The 20316-nt window shown below is 38.4% G+C and overlaps 1 protein-coding gene across 1 annotated transcript in view; it reads left to right on the plus strand.

Moving 5' to 3' along the window:
- Positions 1–20316, plus strand: part of FOXP2 (forkhead box P2) — a 523287-nt gene that overhangs the window by 453289 nt on the left and 49682 nt on the right. The window contains exons 7-9 of the mRNA XM_015411071.1: positions 6–63; positions 5771–5984; positions 8498–8602. Of these exons, the coding sequence (XP_015266557.1) occupies positions 6–63; positions 5771–5984; positions 8498–8602 (377 nt within the window). The remainder of the gene's footprint in view (positions 1–5; positions 64–5770; positions 5985–8497; positions 8603–20316) is intronic.

Here is a 20316-nt window from a genome sequence, read left to right on the forward strand (position 1 = left end):
TGCAGGGACTCATCTCCATTCCACCGGGCCAGTCTGCTCTTCCTGTCCAGTCGCTGCCACAAGGTATATAAGCCAACAGATTACTCAGTTTATTCCCATTTTGCAGCTTTGTCTCATCACCATTCCATTTCTAGTACTTTTGGTGTTAGGGTTTTGTTTTTTTTTACCAGCTTGATTCTTCAGCCTACTGGTGGTCTTTATTTTTCCCTGTTTTTTCCCAATGTGTTTGTTTTTTCAATCAAGAGGCATTTGCAGCATCCGGGTGTCCTTTTTAATTATATATTTAAAATGGACTGAAAAGGAAATATCACATCTTAACATTTCAAGGTTTATTCATTTACACTGAGGTTAGGTAACCCATTTTTTTTGTGTGAATGGGGACCATTTTCATTTAACCAGTGGTCTGACTCAGTAGGTACTATTGTATAGTCAAAAGAATATTCGCTGCCATGAAAAAAGAAAAGTTTTGAAACCTCACTAAGTGGGGGGGGGATCACAAACAACTTGAATAATATTGTTAGTTAAGGCAATTTTTATCCTGCCTATTTACAACGATGCTCAGGACCTATTACAACAATGAAACTAAAATTACATATTAAAACAATAAAAACAAACAATAAATCATATAACAAATAGTAAGGACTAATTATAACAAGAAGTAGTAGGTCAGCAGAAAAGTTGCAACTTCAAGAAACTAAAAAAAATTAAAACTATAATAGCAAAATATGGCAGTTATACCAATGCTGTAAAGGGCTTTATAGTTCAAAACCAGACCCTTGAACTGGGATCACAAACAAGCAAGCAGGCTGTAAAGTTCAGTCAATACTGATTGTACTCCAGCCCTGAAGCAATGTAGCTGCTGAATTTTGGATTAACTGGAGTTTCTGAACCATCTTCTAGGAAAGTTCCATGTAGATCACAATTAGAGTAACCAAACCCGGAGACGACAAGTGCTTGGCTCAGTGTGGGCTGATCACACTTCTCAAGGAAGGGTTGCAGATGATGAACCACTTGAAGCTTGTTAAAGGTGATAACAGAAGTCTTTCCCAGTCATTATGATAAATCACAATGGGAAGAAGAGAAGAGATTGGATTTATACCCCGTCCTTCACTACCCAAAGGTGTCTCAGAGTGGCTTACAAACTCCTTTCCTTTCCCCTTCCCACAACAGACACCCTGTGAGGTAGGATCCTCTTGATACATGCAGTCATCTTTTTTGTGAACTGAGCAATGCAGTCTTTCGCCATCTTTCATACATGCAAACAGGTTCCCTCAAAAATCTGTGGTTTCCAGTTGCACTTACCAAAGCAGGAAGATGTGTGCATTGCCCATATCACACAACTAGGCAACTGTGTATATTGAAAGAATCATGTCATGCATGATAGGGTCTGTACTACAGATTGTTTTTGCACATTCAGGTCCTGTGATTCCCAGTGTAGCCTCTTTTGGTGACTAAATGGGACTCCCTTTCTTTTTCACTAGTAGAAAACTTGGTTGGATCCAATCCAGTATCTCAGTCTTATTTGGGTTGAGTTTCAGTTTAGTGTCTCTCATCTCATTACTAAATGTACACCCTTGGCCAGAATAGATACCACCACACCAGATTCAGGTAGAAAATAATTAATGTCATATGCATATTAATAACATTTCATCCCACAACTTCTAAGGTTTTCACGCAAATGTTAAGAACATAAGAACATAAGAGAAGCCAATGTTGGATCAGGCCAATGGCCCAACCAGTCCAACAGTCTGTCACACGTGGCCAAAAACACCAGGTGCCATCAGGAGGTCCACCAGTGGGGCCAGGACACTAGAAGCCTTCCCACTGTTGCCCCCCTCAAGCACCAAGAATACAGAGCATCACTTGCCACAGACCGAGAGTTCCTATCTATAACTTGTGGCTAATACCCACTGATCTGCTCCATATGTTTATCCAATTCCCTCTTGAAGCCGTCCGTGCTTGTAGCCACCACCAACTCCTGTGGCAGTGAATTCCATGTGTTAATCACTCTTTGGGTGAAGAAGTACTTCCTTTCATCTGTTCTAACACGACTGCTCAGCAATTTCATTGGGTGCCCATGAGTTCTTGTATTGTGAGAAAGGGAGAAAAGTACTTCTTTCTCTACCTGCTCTATCCCATGCATAATCTTGTAAATCTCTATCATGTCACCCCTCAGTCATCAGTTCTCCAAGCTAAAGAGCCCCAAATGCTTTAGCCTTTCTTCATAGGGAAAGTGTTCCAACCCTTTTATCATTCTAGTTGCCCTTTTCTGCACTTTTTCCAATGCTATAATATCCTTTCTGAGGTGTATTGACCAGAATTGCATGCAGTATTCCAAATGAGGTTGCACCATCAGTTTATACAGGGCCATTATGATACTGGCTGATTTGTTTTCAATTCCCTTCCTAATGATCCCCAGCATAGTGTTTGCCTTTTTTATCGCAGTCGTACACTGTCTCAACATTTTCAGTGAGTTACCTACTATGACTCTCTTGGTCAGTCTCTGCCAGTTTGTACCCCATCAACGTGTATTTATAGTTAGGATTTTTAGCCCCAATGTGCATCACTTTGCACTTGGCCACATTGAATCCCATTGGCCACGTTGACGCCCACTCTTCCATCCTCGACAGATCCCTTTGGAGTGCCTCACAATCCTCCCTGGTTTTCACCTCCCTGAACAATTTAGTAAACTCTGAGGAACACTGTGACCAAACTGCCTAGGAGCTGAACAAAACTCCCCCAACCCACCTTCTTTAAGTAGACTGAAATCCTTCAAAAGTAGTTAGTTCAAAACAAAAGCAAGGTGTGCTGGTGGTGATGCCGCCTCATTTTTGTTGTAGAAATTATGGGCAGGTGGATCAACAGGAAAGGAATAAATCACATATGTACCTTCACTTACAACAGTTTGTCTACTACTTTAAAAACTTTTGTGTCCAGTAAAATTAAAATGTATCAGTCTTTATTAAGTGCTTCTTTTTTGCCCCTGCACCTCAATGGTTCTAGGATGAAAAGGGGTTCAACATCTGTCTCAGGTGAATTAAAGATTTTACTTCAGAGTTCTAAACTGTAAAGAAAACTGGGAGAACACCAAAGTCTGTAATTTTACACAACATAAGAGAATATGTACAAAATCCAGTAGAAAGTCATGTCTATTTTCAGTTTAATTTTTTTGTCTTATAGAGAAGATGTTTGTATCTCAATTTAGCATGAAGATTCTCACACAACTCTTCTATTACCATACTTCATAATTGCAGTTTAGTATAATTCACAGGTATTGAACAGTTTGACCTATCATTATGATCACTAGCCTTAAATCTCCAACTGCTCATAGTGAGGCTTCCAAAGCGAAGACAGAAATTGTATGAGCCTCCCCAAGTGCGGCAAATGCAGAAGAAGAAAGGCTGACTGCTCCTCTCTTTCTGCAAGGGGCTCACCTTCTTCCCAGGCTCTGTGGCAAGAAAGAGAAAAAAAACAAATTAATATGGTCCTATACCTCCTTTGTGCTTCCCAGGGGAAGCATCTGTTCCTTTGACCCTGAGGCGACATCAATTATCAGAATACTGTCCTGTGTTATACTGATCAGGAGATGGCAAGCAGGACTTCACATCACCTCCAGTTGACATTACTGAGAGAGGGGGGGAAACTCACAAGCCATGTTTCTGTGCAACTCATGAAGAGCTCTCCGTTGTCATGAAATCATGCCAGTTTGGTGACGGGACTACCAACCCCAATGAATGCATGAACCACTGGGTATATGGATGAGAGCATGAATGCTTCTCGGGGAAAGCAGAAACTGTTGAATTATTCCAAAGTGGCAATGTAGATCCATGAGCAAAATAGTTTCTGTACAAAGCTAATGATGGAGATTTCCTTAGCAAATAACGTAGAGCAATGATATATAGAGAAGACTCTTTGCCCTTTCTAGACTAGCCTTATTTTTGGACTTTTCCACAAGGAAAACAAAGTAAAAAAAGAGATTTAGGTACTTCTAAGCCCACCCTTAGCTAGAAAATTATGAGGGAAGTGAGTCGTTTTGTTGAAACCCCAGCTAATTTTTAAAAACTGGTTATATTCTGATAATAGAGTTAGGTCTGATTTAATGTAGTTGTAAGTATAGCAAGAGCAATTGCAGTGTCTCAAATGTTTTAAGTTGATTAGTCTCTACTAACCTAATTTACTGTGCTGCATCTTGCTTGTGAATATTGTTCTCAACTCATGCAATTAATTGTGCACAAACTGCCTTGAGCAAAAAGCATAGCAATTATACAACTTGTATTTCTCACAACTATATATTTGCTTACTATTTCCTATCAATAGCATTGTTTCGTGTGTGCTTGCTATGACAACCATTTGTGTGCTAAGATTTTTAAGTTTTCTAATGCAATTCAACATTTTCTATTTTGCTTTTCAAGGGTACCTCTATGTTAATAGTATGTTTCACATAAAAATGTACCCATTGGCATATACTACAGTGCAATCAAATAAAGTTTGGGCTGTTCTTTTGCAAGAAACTTGCTATACAACATGGTATATGATATTGGGAAATAGCCAGAAAAACTGACAATCCATTTTGGTATGCAAAGCATGATTAATGGCAGCTACTGATTTTTTACTTTACTTAGCAATATTTATATGAAATTAATTTATTATTTATGTATTTATTTATTATTTCAACTTTTACCCCGCCCTCCCCGCCGAAGCTTAAGAAAACCTTCAGAATGCATCTATTACCTTCCTCATCTTAAAAACTAATATCATTTTTGCCCTTAAATTCTATTCAAGAAATGCAACAGTTTAATTTCATGTATTTGTCTACTGACATCATTTATAGGTTCACTTTCCTTGCCAAGACTCATGGCAGATTTTTAAGCCATTATATGGATCTTTTTATGGATTAAAAAGAAAAGTTTAATCAGAAATTTGGGCTTTCTCAGACATAATGGCATCTTAACCAGAGATGCTAGCCATATTTGCCTATTTCTTCCCTATGAGAGAGGTTGCAAAGGAATGTCAAATTGCTTGTCCACACAAAAGCTTCTCAAAATAGTAGTGCTATTGAGTTATGTGGTGCGTTCAGAGAAGTGTCCATTTGACTCACCCTTGTCTGAAAGCTGTTGCTCTTCTGGAAATAACTCATTTGTTGCAATTCAGAAATTACACAGGAGTACCTACAGTATGATCAAAAATTAGCCCTGGCTAGTTACTGTATATCAGGTGAAATTCTGTCCTAGACTTTAAAACTGGTGGAATCCAGTGTTCCTTCAGCTTGTTCCCCTGACTTACAGACTTTCCTGAAAAGTGTAGGCTAGTACTTGTGTCTTTATTGCATCTGGATATAAATTGGTTATGAATTGAAATAAATAAATAAATCCTTCTGAAAAATTTTGTGAACTCTGGGTACATTTAGCCATTGTTGTGATTAAAAAAAATGGATTCCACAGATAATGAAAATATCATCTAAAAGCTTCTTTCAAACAGTAGCTGCTAGTTGTTGTATATAGCTTTGATTTTCAGATAACTGTTTTAACTAAGAGCATATTGGGTAAGCTGGTGACCTCTAATTGACTGTAAGGTAAAGGTAAAGGTTTCCCTTGCTCGAAAGCCAGTCCTTGCCAATACAAGTAAAATGAAGCTATGTTTTACTGCATGTTGATTGTACTGGAAAAACTGCATCACTTTTATTGTTGGCATTAATCCATTAATAACACTGAGCTCATTATATGAACCTCTTGCTTTTGCTATATTAGTGGAGCTCTCTTTCATTTTATAGCTGGCTTAAGTCCTGCTGATATTCAGCAGTTGTGGAAAGAAGTTACTGGAGTTCACAGTATGGAAGACAATGGCATTAAGCATGGAGGGCTAGACCTCACTACTAACAATTCCTCTTCTACTACCTCCTCCACCACTTCCAAAGCATCACCACCAATAACTCATCATTCCATAGTGAATGGACAGTCATCAGTACTAAATGCAAGACGAGACAGGTAATGAGATTTCTCATTTGCTTTTTCATCTGTCATAAAATTACTTCATAGGCATCATAGTTAAGACTTACACAGTAAAAAAACCCAAACCATTGTTAAACACAATTAGTCTCTTTGAATCTAGTCTTTTAGATTCAATGATTTTTTTTAATGAAGAGGAATGAAATTATTGTAACATTCCCAATCTGAGTTACAGGATTTGTTACTGTGTATTGAGTATAATAGATTGCATATTACTGTAAAGCATGGAGCCTTTGACAGAAAGAGACTTTCTCCGGTGGGCTGTCCCTCTAGAGGAAAGCTTTGCACTTGGCTCAGTGCTGTGGTAGGATACAACCCAATATTTCCCAAGTTGTATACTTAAACTGATGAACATAAAATATCCAATATTATTGCTGTGCCGCCATTCATTTTAAAGGGGGCTGTGTAACCAATTGATGGAAGCCACACTGAAATGAAAGGAAGATCATGGTACCCCTAGTGAATCTGGTTGCTTCTGATGAGAATTTATCATATGGATCCCTTGTGGAATTAGCCCTAATCCAGTTGAAATTAGTTGTGATTGAGACCCATTTAAATCAAAGGAATACATTAATCACAATGAATGCATCATGTTTCTTTCAACTGGGTTGAGTCGTTATTGATTGTATCTAGATTGGGTAGGGTCCTATTGTTTGTGGGAATATCCAGCTGACAGAACAAATTGAGCGTATCCAGAAGAAGGCAACCAGGCAGGGTTGGAATTCAAGTCTTATGAGGAAAGGCTGAAAGAGTTGGGTACGTTTAGCCTGGGAAAGAGAAGGCTTAGAGGGGACATGATTGCAGTCTTCAAATATTTGAAGGGCTGTCATGTAGAAGATGGAGCAGATCTATTCTCTCTTGCTCCGGATTGCAAGACTAGCTCTAATGGGTGGAAATTACAAGGGAGTCGATACCAGCTAAATATCATAAGAAGCTTCCTAACTGTAAGAGTGGTTGAGCAGTGAAACAGACTGCCTCGGGAGGTGGCAGATGCTCCTTTGCTGGACGTTTCTAAGCGGAGGCTGGATGTCCATCTTTCGGGTATGTTGTGGGGCTATCTTTTGGCTATGCTCCTGCAGAGATTGGTTGACCTGCACGGTCCCTTCCATCTCCAACATTCTATGATTCTATATTTTGGGAGAATCCTAAAGATAAAGTTTTTGAAGATTTTGCAAAAGCTTTAATTATAATTCATATATTGAATCCGTAATTATGTTAGAGTTGCATTCACATGGTACCTGTATAATTTTTATTAATGATATATTTTTAGGAACTAATTAAAGGCAGTGTAGCAATAGAAGTGCAACCTAGGGTTGTTTAGCTAGAGCAATGTCACATTATTAGAATAACTGCAATACAGCTTTCGATAGAGCTCTTATGTCACTGTCCAAGCTTTGCCTATTTATGACATTTTCTGAAGTGTAGGACAAGTGGAAGAGTATTTGGAGGCTACGTTCTGTACATTTGTTTACGTGGATTTGGATCCAAAGAACAAAGTGGAGCTCCACTCACAGAACAAATTTTTCATCCCCCCCCCCAAAAAAAATCTTCAGCAGATATTGTATCAGCCAAAAGGCTATTCCAGTACTTCAGGGATCTTCTGGAATAGTGTAGTATGCAGTGTAAAGGGGAAAGTGTGCAGAATTTTCAGGGGGGAAATCACCCATCCTTGTGCAGAAATGTGCAGAAATATCTTCCATTTGCACAAGGACTGCTTTGGGTCCAACCTGTAGCATCATGTCCAGACATGATGAGAACTTATAGAAAGAAATATATATAGCAAATGGTGTCTGTGTAGCATTCCTTTTAACTATTTGCATTGCTGATGTATAATGTATTTATAATATTCCATTATTTTAAAATAATAAGTGCTTTCAGTTTTGTTGTTTCATCAAGGTTAGCTAGTTGCAGAAAATGGCTGCTGCTTTTGTAAATTTAGAGCCTTTCAACAGCAGTGAGGTAGAAGAAAAATATGTCACTGATAATTAACAGATCAACAGATACTGCTTTTGTTTTTTGCTCAAACGGAATCATGCATATGGGTTTTTTATATATATATACAACATTAAGCTACCTGTGAAAATGGTGCCCTGGAATGAAACTTTAGTTAATGCTCTTGTTCACAGTGATTTTATTAATACAAATCTAAAATAAAGAAACTTTTATAAGTCTTTGTTAGGTACCTTTTCTGTTGCAGACTGATCCATTTGGTAGAGCGGGGTTATTTAGAGGTAAAATATTACATGGAGGTCATATGGTAAAATTAGCATACTGTGAAATACTGTCTTTTTTCATCTTTTCTCTAATTAGAACATCATCTAGCCTTGGCAGTTGAACTGTTCAGTAGAACAATTAGATTTTTCTGACTGCTCTGAGCTGAATTGACCTATTTTGACCTATTTGTCACTGATCATAACCTGACAGGCACTAGCAGCCTCTAACTTTTATGGGGGGTTTTGAGAGGAATCTGATGCCTTATTCTTTTACCACAGCTCATCCCATGAGGAGACCGGAGCCTCTCATACTCTTTACGGCCATGGAGTTTGCAAATGGCCTGGATGTGAAAGTATTTGTGAAGATTTTGGACAGTTTTTAAAGTAGGTTGATTTTTTTATTACTGAGTAATGGAAATGCAGATTGCAAGTCACGTTCAACTGTAAAGTGTCACAGACAGTTGTTTTATGTGCCAAACAATGTGATAATCAAGGCCATCTGTGGGGGGTCAACTTATTATCCTTTCTCTCACATAAAACACTTCTATGGGTCTTGCACTGGAACAGTGTTCAATCTGCTTGTTACCCCTTTGCTGAAATATACCCTTGGAGAAGCCTAGCCATTTGATATCAGAGATCCATGCAACTCTGAAATATTTTTCACTAACAGGCTATATGTATTGTATAGATGTCTTACAAGAAATAAATGTGCCTTTTACGCCTGTTCTTTACCAGTCATAATTTGCACTCATGTGTGGTTACTCAAGAGAAAAGTCAGTAATTTCAGTGTAGCATACGAAAGGGTCACAGCTCTAGAACAGAGTTTGCTGGTCGAAATTATTGCAGAGGCTCTAACGCACTCATGAAGCTCAAAGACAAGCGGGCTATTGCTTTGCTTTGAGACAGCTCTCTGTATGCAGTATAGATTCATGTGCAAGGGCTTTCATGTCAGAGAATGCAAAACGAAAGCTTTGGATCAGGACCCTGGACTGTGTATGCTAGCTACAGCCTTTGGCCCTACCTCAAGCAGGTCCCCCTTCCATGAAACATTCACATACACTTTGTGTTTCTTTGTGTTTTCTCCAAAACATACTCTCCCTTCTCATACTGACATCTGTCTTCAAACTTTCGCCTTACTTCAAGGATGCCTTGTCATACTGCAAGGCATCACAGTCGCTATACAGCATTTTCATTTGCAAAATTAACTGCAAATGGGTGAACACGTGAAGATGCTTTATACTGAGTCAGACCATAGGTCCATCTGATCGGGTAACATATGTCTTCTTAAATGAGTACAAGAGAGAAGGATCCCGTTATAACAGATAAACAGTTTTGTAAAGTTTGTGTTCATATTGTTTAGTATTCTCATTCTGTGTATAAGAGCAAGAAGGCCGGCCCCATATGGAGTGATCTTTGAGAGAGCAGCTATACAGGCTTTAGTGACAGCGTACAAGGAATCCTAATGGAAAGTTATAGATAGGTTTATATAGATGAGTAACTTCACAAGCTGAGGCTCTTATGTTGTCATGGTGCAGCTAACAGGGTGAATGAACTGCTTCATGCTTCATCAACAATTAAGTTAATTAGCTCATTTGAAATTGCACTGCTTTGTTGCCAGGATGTTGGCAGAAACATCAGAAAGGCCTGTTTACAAATGGTGTACAACGGGATATATAGCAACAGCAGCTTAACAACAGGGCACAGATGCACAGCATCGTAATGGCTTTATGAAATAACTGAATATATACTTTTGTAAGGCAGATGGAATGCTTACATTGTGTACCTTTGTATATTTAGAATGGGTTATATTCACCTTCGTATCTCATTTTATTATTTATCAATTTTGGGAGAATAGCTTTTGTGGGGTAGACTTGAAACAGTAATTTTACAGATTTTTTTGCCCTGTTTTAGAAGAAAGAGTTTGATCAACACCATTTCTGTTTGTTCTTTGTGGGATTTATATAAACTGTGGGAAATGATTTCATGTAAAATCAACGTACATGCTGCATATACTGTTGTAAGCATAATTGATACGAAGAGTTTTTGGCCAACTTAGTTCAAGCCTTTTCTCGACAAGCAAAATTAATGTTTATAAACACTTCCCTCCTTCCAAGGTCCAGTGATGTTAATGCTTGGCTCACTTTTCAGTTCTTTTGTAGAACTCTGATTTCATAACCTACAGGAACCAAAAAAAATGTTTTAATTTAACCATATTAATATTGTTCTATGTTTACCATTGTTCTGATATTCGGACATCTTCAAAAGGCTCCATTTTGTGTAATCTATCCTAGGCTTGTCAAGCTTGTATTCTTTCTCCATATGCATCCTACTATATCACATCCTTGATAAAGCTCCTATATCTGACAACACCTGGTGGACTGTAATAGAGCCTTAAGAATGTGGCTTGGATCCCACCTACTAATATTCTCTGGTGGAAGGATTTCCATCCATGGTAGTGTGACTCCCCCATCTCCCACTGCAGCTTGAAATGCCCCCTGAAATGCTTCTCCTGGGGGATGGTGGACACCTAGAAATAGCTTGGAGAAGAGAATCAGAGCTGTGCTGTGGGGGGAATCAGTGAAAATCACACACATCCTTTTGGACACAGTATTCAACCCCCTGAGGCCTGCTATACTCCAGTGAAACCTCTATTTGAAACCTTTTTATGTACCTATTAAATTTAAATAAAAACATTATACAACTAATTCTACATTGATCCTGTTTTTACTGCATTTATCATCCTTAATACCTTTTTGTATTCAAACTGTATAGTCCTGTTTTTACGAAAAATACCCTTTTTGTTACAATTAAACTTCTACTTTTAGATGCAAAGAATCAGTAGATCTTTTTCCAATCCATTAACTTTATAGGGAACGACAGGACTAATGGCAGTAGTTTTCAAGGCCTTGCTCTTAGTCTAATCTTCATAAGAATGTTGTAGGTTCTGGCTTGAAACACTGGAATTCTTGTTAATCGAACTAATGCAAGGATACTGCACTAGAATCAAATATTCATAAGGAGTGCTACCCAGATTTAGTCATGTGTATTTTTGCAGTATTCCTGTGACAAGTTTGAAGAAGTCTCTGGTATATAAGATGAACTCTTAACTTTTGTTCAGAACCAGATTTAAGTTGATGCCTTCATGCTTTTATTTTTAACTAAAAAAGAAAAGAAAGAAACAGCTGTCCTGAGGCATTTCAGAAGGAGGATTAAGACAGAAAACAGAGTGGCTTTGCTTCATTTTTTTAATAATGGAAAGGATTTGGAGTGAAGTGAAGAATAACTTATGGAATATGACTTTTAGCCAAGAATGATTTTTATATATTTCTGTTCAGCCAGAGGATAAATATGCTACTCTCTACTGAGATTTTTAGAATTTTCAGAATTCCACCTTGCATGCAGACAGAAAGGATTAAATGTAATTACTAATACATGCTTCTTATTTCCAAAAAAACATACCTAGTTTTCCTCATGATGTCTTCTCAGACAGACACAGTGAGAAACTGGACCATTTCTTGGATATCCTGTCTGCTTGTGATGTCTGCCCTAAGAATTTGCTGGGCCTTTTTCCATCTTGATGAAGAAGTATAAGATTACAATTTTGCATGTGCATGTGATCCATTCAGCAAAAGCTATTCTGTTAAATTAATTCTTTTTGGCAGAAGAAAAAAACATCAAAATTTAAAGTTGGGTCAGAAAATATTACTATGCAACTGCAGAGAGAACAATAATTGAACAGAATCCTAGGCAACGAAGAGGCTGATTAAAAGGCTGCCAAAAATGTTTAAAAATTTGTTTGGAATTTAACTATAAAACAGGTGTTGACAGAAGTGAACCATTTTGCTGGTCACCAAGCAAGGAGCCCTGAAGATCACTAAAAGCATTTAATAGTAGTTCTTCATTACTGTCTTATAAATGTCAAAGTGTAATAACATATGACAAAACTTTGGTGTATTTTGTCTGAAAAACTAATTATCATTCCATTGGTCCTAAGTCAGTTTGAGTGTAGATGGATTTGACTTTTAGAGCCTTAAATCAAAAAAAGGTTTACACTATAGCATTCCATGTAGCAGACAAATGTTTTTTAACCTGCAGACAACAGACGCCAGCAAAACAAAACATGAACTACAGATATGAAGACTGCCAGTGCTTTCCCCCTGTATGAAGATAAACTATTAGTGTTGAGAGGAGGGGAAAAGCCCTGCTATATAAAATAGGGCAGCTCACTGAAAGGAAATATTGTCTTTTTTGTTATCATCACAACCTTCGAAGGTGGCAAACAAATAAAGTAGAAGGAGTAATATAAATTAATTAGGCATCAAACTTTACCTGAATTTTTCCTTTCAACAACTCACCATTCCCACCCTGCCCACATAAGATATATATTTATGTCCATTCTCACAAGTTAGTGCAGATTTCCTTTGGCTTTGAATAGGCTGTCTGGTTCCTAAGTTATGACCTCAAGAAGTAATTTTTTTGAACTTGTCAGACTGTTGCTGCTTTTAGTGACAGTGCCATTGTTCCTCAAAACTTACACATCTGACACAATCAGCTAAACCAGTGGTGACATATGTATGGTGACATAAATGCAAACACATTTTTTATCTAAAATCCTTTCATGGTTTAAACATGAAACCTTTGAGGCAAAGTAAATCAAACACTACAGTGAGGTGAAAAGTGAAATGTTTTGTTGAAAGCATCCCAGACCCTCCAAGTCTTTCCTCAGAAATGACATACTTTGTAATTAATTTGCGATTCTACCCATCAGATTAGGTTAACAATTTGTAGTTTTCAGGGTAAAGGGGATCCTATCTTTTAGTCCCCAAAAGCTTCAGAAAAAAAGAAAAATAAACACTTGATAAAGGGAAGTCATTCTTATACTAATTTTGGTCATGCTGGAATCCTTTTAAAAAATTCTTTAGAAAAGGCAACTGTGTATTTATATTTTTCCATGAGCAAGTCTGGCAGCTCACCCTCAGATTCATGCAGTTTTGAAAGAACATCAGTCGACCACATCATTTATTCCATTTTGAAAACAAAAATCAATATACCTATAAAGTGACCCATAAATTAGAACTGGCTTGCACAATGTTTGTTCAGTGCTGCCTTTCTGAAGGCACCCTTTGCATTTTTTCTTCACCTCTCTGTTTGAACTGCAGTCACAGTAAGAGGCTCATTAGGGGACATTAGGAACTGGAGCTCACCAGAATTCCAGTGCTTGCTTTGCTCTTATTAATGCATAGTAGAGTAGAATGCATTTAAATATTTCATAGGCATTCAGTAATTTGTGTGTAATCGCCTTGTTAGCAGACCAGTAGAAGTAGAACAGGTCTGTGAAATGGTGTTGGTGATTGCAGGGGTAATTTACAGACCTTTGCCATCAGAAAGAACATTATTGGGAGCTAGGCTGAAGCTGCAGAAAAGAACCAGCAATAAGGAAAGGGAAAAGGGTGGAGGGGAGAAACTTAATAAAGGTTTTGTAACAAGCATCTTTAGGGATAACAACCCACTTGGTCTTTTTTTTCTGAAACAGTTATAATTTATGACATATGCAATATATCAAATGCATACGATAGTATTATGGAGCATTCATATGAAAAGGGTATTTGCAACATTAGTTCCAACTTCCTGCAAGGGACATGATTAAATGATTAATGAAATGTCCCTTTGCATATGCATTTTGAAACAGCAATTAGGCACTGACGGAGAAAATCCACCAATCCTCTCATTTTTCAGTATTATCTCATTCTTGATTTATAAATCATAGAGAATTTTTGAACAGCAATATGTACCTGTGATGGCTGTAAAAAGCATAAAAGAGAATAATTTGAGTGTAAAATTGTCATAAATACATGAATTCATAATTTGATGTTAATTTCTAGCCTATTTATTTAGTCTTCCTGCATTGTATTTAGACCTGGTGCTATTTCTGTGCTTTGATTGGCATAATTAAGACAGGGAAATGAATAGGCACTATTATTTTACATATCACTGGTAAACAATAGCAAGGAAAGGAGAAGGGGAGATGTGGCAGAGGTATGTATGTGTTTTTCGAGTTCTCAGTAATCCACTGGAGGCTGTTCTATAAATGATCATTGAAGGGCTGCAAGCTAGCCTATAATTACAGGAAAGAAAGTGGCAGCTCTGGCATTTCATAACTATGTGTCCTCAAAGTGCTTTGTGAGTTTGTCACCAATGATAATTTAGATAGAAGCTCATTACTGAACATCACAACACTTTAAAAACCTTTCGCCTTCATACAGGAGAATAAAGGACTATTTTAATGGCAAGGTTCTTTTGTGTTCTGCTGAAAAATTCAATCAAGACAAAACCTCATTGACTATTATTGTAGTCTACAGTCGCTAGCCTAATAAAAGCAGCACAGATAAATTGAATAGGTCTCTAAGACTTGAGCATATAAATGCAAACATTTTGCTGGGTTTTAGTCCTTTAAATATACAAAGATGAATTGGAACTAAAATGTAAACACATATGTACCTCGATCCAGCTAGGACTCTACATATCCAGAAGCAGGCTGCTGTGCCTGTATGTTTTGCTGGATGGGGAATTAACTGAATGAGCATACAGAGACAGTATGTACACACTTTGATGTACACATACAGCTGGGGCTGCGTGTGTGGAACCCAACCTTAAAAACTAAAGTCTAAGCAATCAGCTCTCAGAATTCCTGCCCCGCTGCTCCTCTTTCAGTATCACGCTAGCTGATTCTTGGGGGGGGGGGGCTCTGCTTTGTCAGATCTTCTCCAACTTTACTCAGAAGAACAAATATGATAGTGTTATTTCTTGGTTGTCTACAGGACAATACATTCTGAAGAGCTCCCCTATTCTCCCCCTCCCCCCCCATCAATGCGATGGCACTAACTCAGTTAAGCACTAGTAGCTTGATAATTGAACAGACATAATAAAATGGGAAGGCCCACTGTAATTCCCACCCTAGTTGTAGCTGCTTTTCAGAACCCAGAAAACTCAGTGGTGGGATGAAATTTATTACACCATATTTCAGGGATCTTCTGGTTTAGTCAACTTCTAAGGAAAACTTTAAAATAAGAAAAAGAATGTTGTTGTTGAAGGATGGGATATTTCTGAAAGTAGCGTTGAAGTAAAAAGGTACACGTATGAATATGTGGATATGTACATTTAAAAAACACTTTAAAAACCAGTTTCCAAGCTGCTGTAGGCATGGAGGGGAGAAGTGTGCTACGTCTGATGAGCATTTTCCAGCTGGTCTCTATGTCAGTTGATGTGCTATGGAAATACACAACCAAAGACCACATGATCATATGCCTCAAAAATACTGACAGCTGTACAATACAGCTCCAACTCTGTGAAAAGCTATTGTCTGTACACAACCCTCAATAGCTAGTTCCAAACTGTTTGACAATACAGCACTTATTATATATATATTTGTCAGTACCGTACACTAAGTTACATGATATGTCATTGAGGTGTACATCCATGCAGGACAGCATATTTTAATATACCCCAAAGAGAAAATATAATGGATCTCTTAAATGCCTGTAACTGGTGTGTTAAAAACAGCTGATAACCACTCAATTGCAGATTGTTGTATAATGCTTTTTGTACAGCTCTTACCCTTATTTACTTGAGCATTAAAGTGAGAGGTGTGGAGTTTTCATTCATTTGTATAGATTATAAGCATCAAAGAAAGTTATTTTCAAGCTACTGGCATTTGTTACAAAATCCTTGAAAACGTTCTCTGCTTCTATGAGTAGTTTGTGAATCTCTCCAGTTTAAAAAAAATGTTTTGATGATTTTTTTTAGTTCTCATTAAAGTGAGGCTCAGAATAGTACTGACTGAAGCTGAACTTAGTTCAGATAGGTTCTGTTTAAATTCCCCCAAAGACTGCTGCCAGTGTACCTCTGCCCCTGACCTCTGGCATTTTGCTATTTTAGTCCTGGGATTCTTCTAAGCAGAGACTGTTGAGGGTACCAAGTTACACAGGGGTTAATTGAAATGGCTAGATGTCCACTGGAAACTTGACTGAAAGTGAATCCATTTCAGCTTCCACTGAGGCAAATGGTTTTTTGTTTCTGTCCCATGGAACAGTAGTAACATTTTAAATCCCCTCCCTATTTGGAGGTATTTCAGTGACATAATATCTGCATTTACTTGCAGTGGGCATTTCTACTTTTTTTTTGGGTCTATGTGAACTTCAAGGGGTTTTTGTTAAGCCATTGCTTAATTCCTTTAATTTGTAGATCTGTCCCTGAAGCATCATGAGTAACATTGTAACTGGTAGATAGCATCATGGGTAACATTGTCACTGGCAATTTTTAAAAAACAGCAACAGATCTTTGATGCAAGAAACAGGCATAAAGCTTGGAAGAAAACCCTCCAAATTCCAAAAAATCACATGGAATGTATTTGCAAACTTCATTTCTTACAAGATATGCAGGTATATTCTTTTGTAAACTTCAGAGGTGGAAAAACAGGCAGGATAAGCAAGTGTGGGGTTGCAACTGTTTTCAGATCATCTACTACATAGCTTCCTGCGATTTAGTAGTTCCCACATGATGATTGTGAAGAGGATAGACCCAGCAGACTGGTGTTCCACAGAATTAACAAAAGCCAAAAATATTATTTCCAGCTGTGCCAAGTCTATTAAAATGTAAATTGTGTGGGAAAACACTTCTGGGCACAGAGACCTCCGCAGGAATTGGGTTTGTGGTATCTTTAATGCCCTACCAAACCAACTTAAGGGAGCATGTATCACCCTCAGCCTTTATGCTTGACTTCTGTTTCCCTGTATCTGAAGTAACCAGTGGGGAAAAAGAGTGAGCCAAGACATACTAGTAGCCTTCATATTCCTTTCCTTCTAGCTGATGTGCATTCATCCAGATGAGTGTATGCCCTGCTTAGTTCCTCTGAAATTTCGCTGTTATCTTTCTGGAGGAAAGGCGGAAAGTGCCCTATCTAAAGAACTTCTCCCTCTCCAAGATCTGTTGAAGTGCTCAAACTTGTGAATGCTGGTCTTGTCACAAGAAAAAATAGATACATATTTTTAAAAATGAACCCACAGAAAGTGTTATTTCAGAAGTCATGCCTAGTATATGGTAAATGTTTTATAAACAGCAGAACATATTTGAAGTTGTTAACAATCAGTGATACGGTTTGAACAAAGGAGGAGGCTAGGAAAAGAAACACAGCATTTTAACGTCATTTATGGACATTCACTGGTGATAGGCTGCTGCGAAATCTGAGAAACACATGTGAAAGATGTTTAGTAACACATCATGCTTTGAAATATTTTTTAAAAATTATTTTCTGTGCCTTTCATGTTATGTTGGCTTGGATCCAGGCTAGCATTTCCTCAGCAACAAAGTTTTCGACCCTCAGAGTACAGTTTTCCCGCTTCCTGTGGCACCCTGAAATGTCCCGACAATGCTCTCGCAGAAACACTAGTCTGTATCCAAGTTTTAATGTTTGTTTTCTCTAGTCTGAGATGGTAAGCTTTCCACGGTACTCTGCTTAATCCTTGCTTATAATCTTCCTTGCCAACATTGCCATTTACACACTGAATAGAGACATGGCAAGCACTGGCACACTGAACAATCCACTTTCAATACACTTTCAATGCACTTTCCAACTGGACTTTGCCAGGTCACACAGTAAAATCCATTTGGAAGTGCACCAAAAGTGGATTGAAAGTGGATTGTTTATTGTGTGGGACCGCAACCACTGCCCCATTCCGGCCAGTGCATCGTTATACCTCCAGCATGTTCCAAATCTATAAAGGTATGCAAAGATTCGCATTAGGGCACTGGGGCTGACTATTCCAGACATGCATTTCATCTGCCTTCTGTGTTTCACTCATTTTTATTTAAACGCTAATGCCCGTATTTATTAGATTCAAAATTACCCTGTCATATTTATTTGGAAATCTGTGAATAATTTAGATTTGTATCAAATTAACCCTCCTAAACTGCTAAGATCTTAATTGCAATAATAAATCATATACATAGTTTAAAAATATCTGTAAAGTGCAGACAAGAATGCTATGGTGTGTCACACAGCAAATTAATACATCAATTAACTTTCTATCTGTTTACTATAATTTCAAGATCAGTCATTAGGCCATGATTAACCCCCCAAAAAACACCCTGAAACTATTCTACACAGCTGGTTGTTCTTGAAGCATTACACCTGCTTCTAGAAATGAATTATTAGTTTCATTCTAATCCTTGAGAAAACCAGTCAGAATGTTTCAAGATCAAATGGCCTGTTTGTAGACAAGTCTACTTAACTTCTTTAAATATCAAGGCACTGGTCAAATGATACCTTTCATGGAGAAATCTCAACTGGTTAAGAGTTTTGAGTTCTCATCCACTCCTAATAATGGATCATGAGATCAGGGAGAACCCATGTTAAAATATGCTGAACTCAGTATGGCACAGTTCAGCTGCTGGTGTGACTGTGGGTCAGTTACAAGTTTTTTCAGAGCCGTTTTCGAGAGCTCTCTCAGCCCCACCTGCCTCACAGGGTGCCTGTTGTGGGGAAGGGAAGGGAAAGGAAATTGTAAGCTACTCTGAGACTCCTTTGGGTAGTGAAGGGCGGGGTATAAATCCACTCTCTTCTTCTTTTGTGTGTACAAGTGTGTCAAGGAGGGAAGGCAGAAGAAGAAGAGATTGGATTGATATCCTGCCCATCATTCAGAGTCTCAGAACAGCTTACAATTTCCTTCCCCTCCCCACAACAGACACCCTGTGAGGTAGGTGGGGTTGAGAGAGCTCTTTCGAGAACTTATCTTGAGGGAACAGCTCTAAGAGAATTTGTGACTGACCCAAGTTCACATCAGCAGCTGTATGTGGAGGAGTGGGGAATCAACCATGGTTCTCCTAGATTACAGTCCACACTCCTAACTACTATACCAAACTGGCTCTCTGTATGGTATAACCAGATCTCAGATCTTAATTTTTATTTATTTATTTATTATTTGCATTTATATCCCGCAGGTTGGCTCAGGGCGGGTAACATCATTAAAAGAAATACAATTTACAATTATAATAAATGCAATTATCTAAAACCGGCTTTTGTCTTTTCTGCCATAGGCAGCAGTGCTCTGGCAAGCCATAGGCATACCTGGGATTCAGGTTCTACACAGCCCAGTGTGCATTCATACTACTTAATGTCTGGGATTTGACCAGTTTCTGTTCACAGCTTTGTGGCAGACCATTTTCCACCAGTAGAGGAAAGCATCCTTTCCTGCCCCCAATTTGCTTCTTGGGCAGGGTTTATGCAAATTACTTTGCTGAGCTCCCTGGCCATCTTGGGTATGAATCTCCAAGTCCTTGCACCACAGCAGGACTAGCTTCTAGCTATCTCCTTTCTCTAATACAGGAATCAAGAGATTCTCCTACATTCCTCCCAGAGGGTGGGATTGGCACAAGTTATTTAATTGTTATTCATGTATTTACTTTTATGTAAGCCACCCTGAGCCTGCCTTGGCGGGGAGGGCGGGGTATAAATTGAAAAAATAAATAAAATAAAATAAAATTTCAGTTTAAAACACATATATGGGAAGAGGCGGTCCCTTAGATATGTTGGTCCTAGGCAGTATATGGCTTTAAAGGTCAAAACCAGCTCCTTGAAGCAAATCCAGTACTCAACTGGCAACCAATGCAGTTGGTGGAGCACGTTCCTAATGTGAGCCCGCACAGGCATTGGTGTCAGCAGGTGCGCCACCGCATTCTGCATCAGTTGTAATTTCTGGATCAGCTTCAAGGGTAAGCCTGCATAGAGCGAGTTGCAGCAATCAAGTCTGGAAGTGACCATCGCAAGGGGCACCATTGCTAGGTCTTGGGGGGGGGGGATAGGGCTTCAGTAGCCTGATTTGCCTAAGATGGAAAAATGCAGATCTGGCAACTGCAGAGTCGGTACTAAGCTAAGCAGAATCGATACTTGGAAGAGAGACCACAAGGAAGTCTCTGCAGAGGAAGGCAGTGGCAAGCTATCTCTGCTTCTCATTTGCCTTAACGCTCTTTGCTGGTGTTGCCATAAGTTAGCTGTAACTTGACAGCACTTTACATGCACACATACAAGTGTGTCAAACACTCTT

Source organism: Gekko japonicus, unplaced genomic scaffold (genome assembly GCF_001447785.1).
Source record: "Gekko japonicus isolate JY-2015 unplaced genomic scaffold, Gekko_japonicus_V1.1 scaffold658, whole genome shotgun sequence".
Lineage (NCBI taxonomy): Eukaryota > Metazoa > Chordata > Lepidosauria > Squamata > Gekkonidae > Gekko > Gekko japonicus.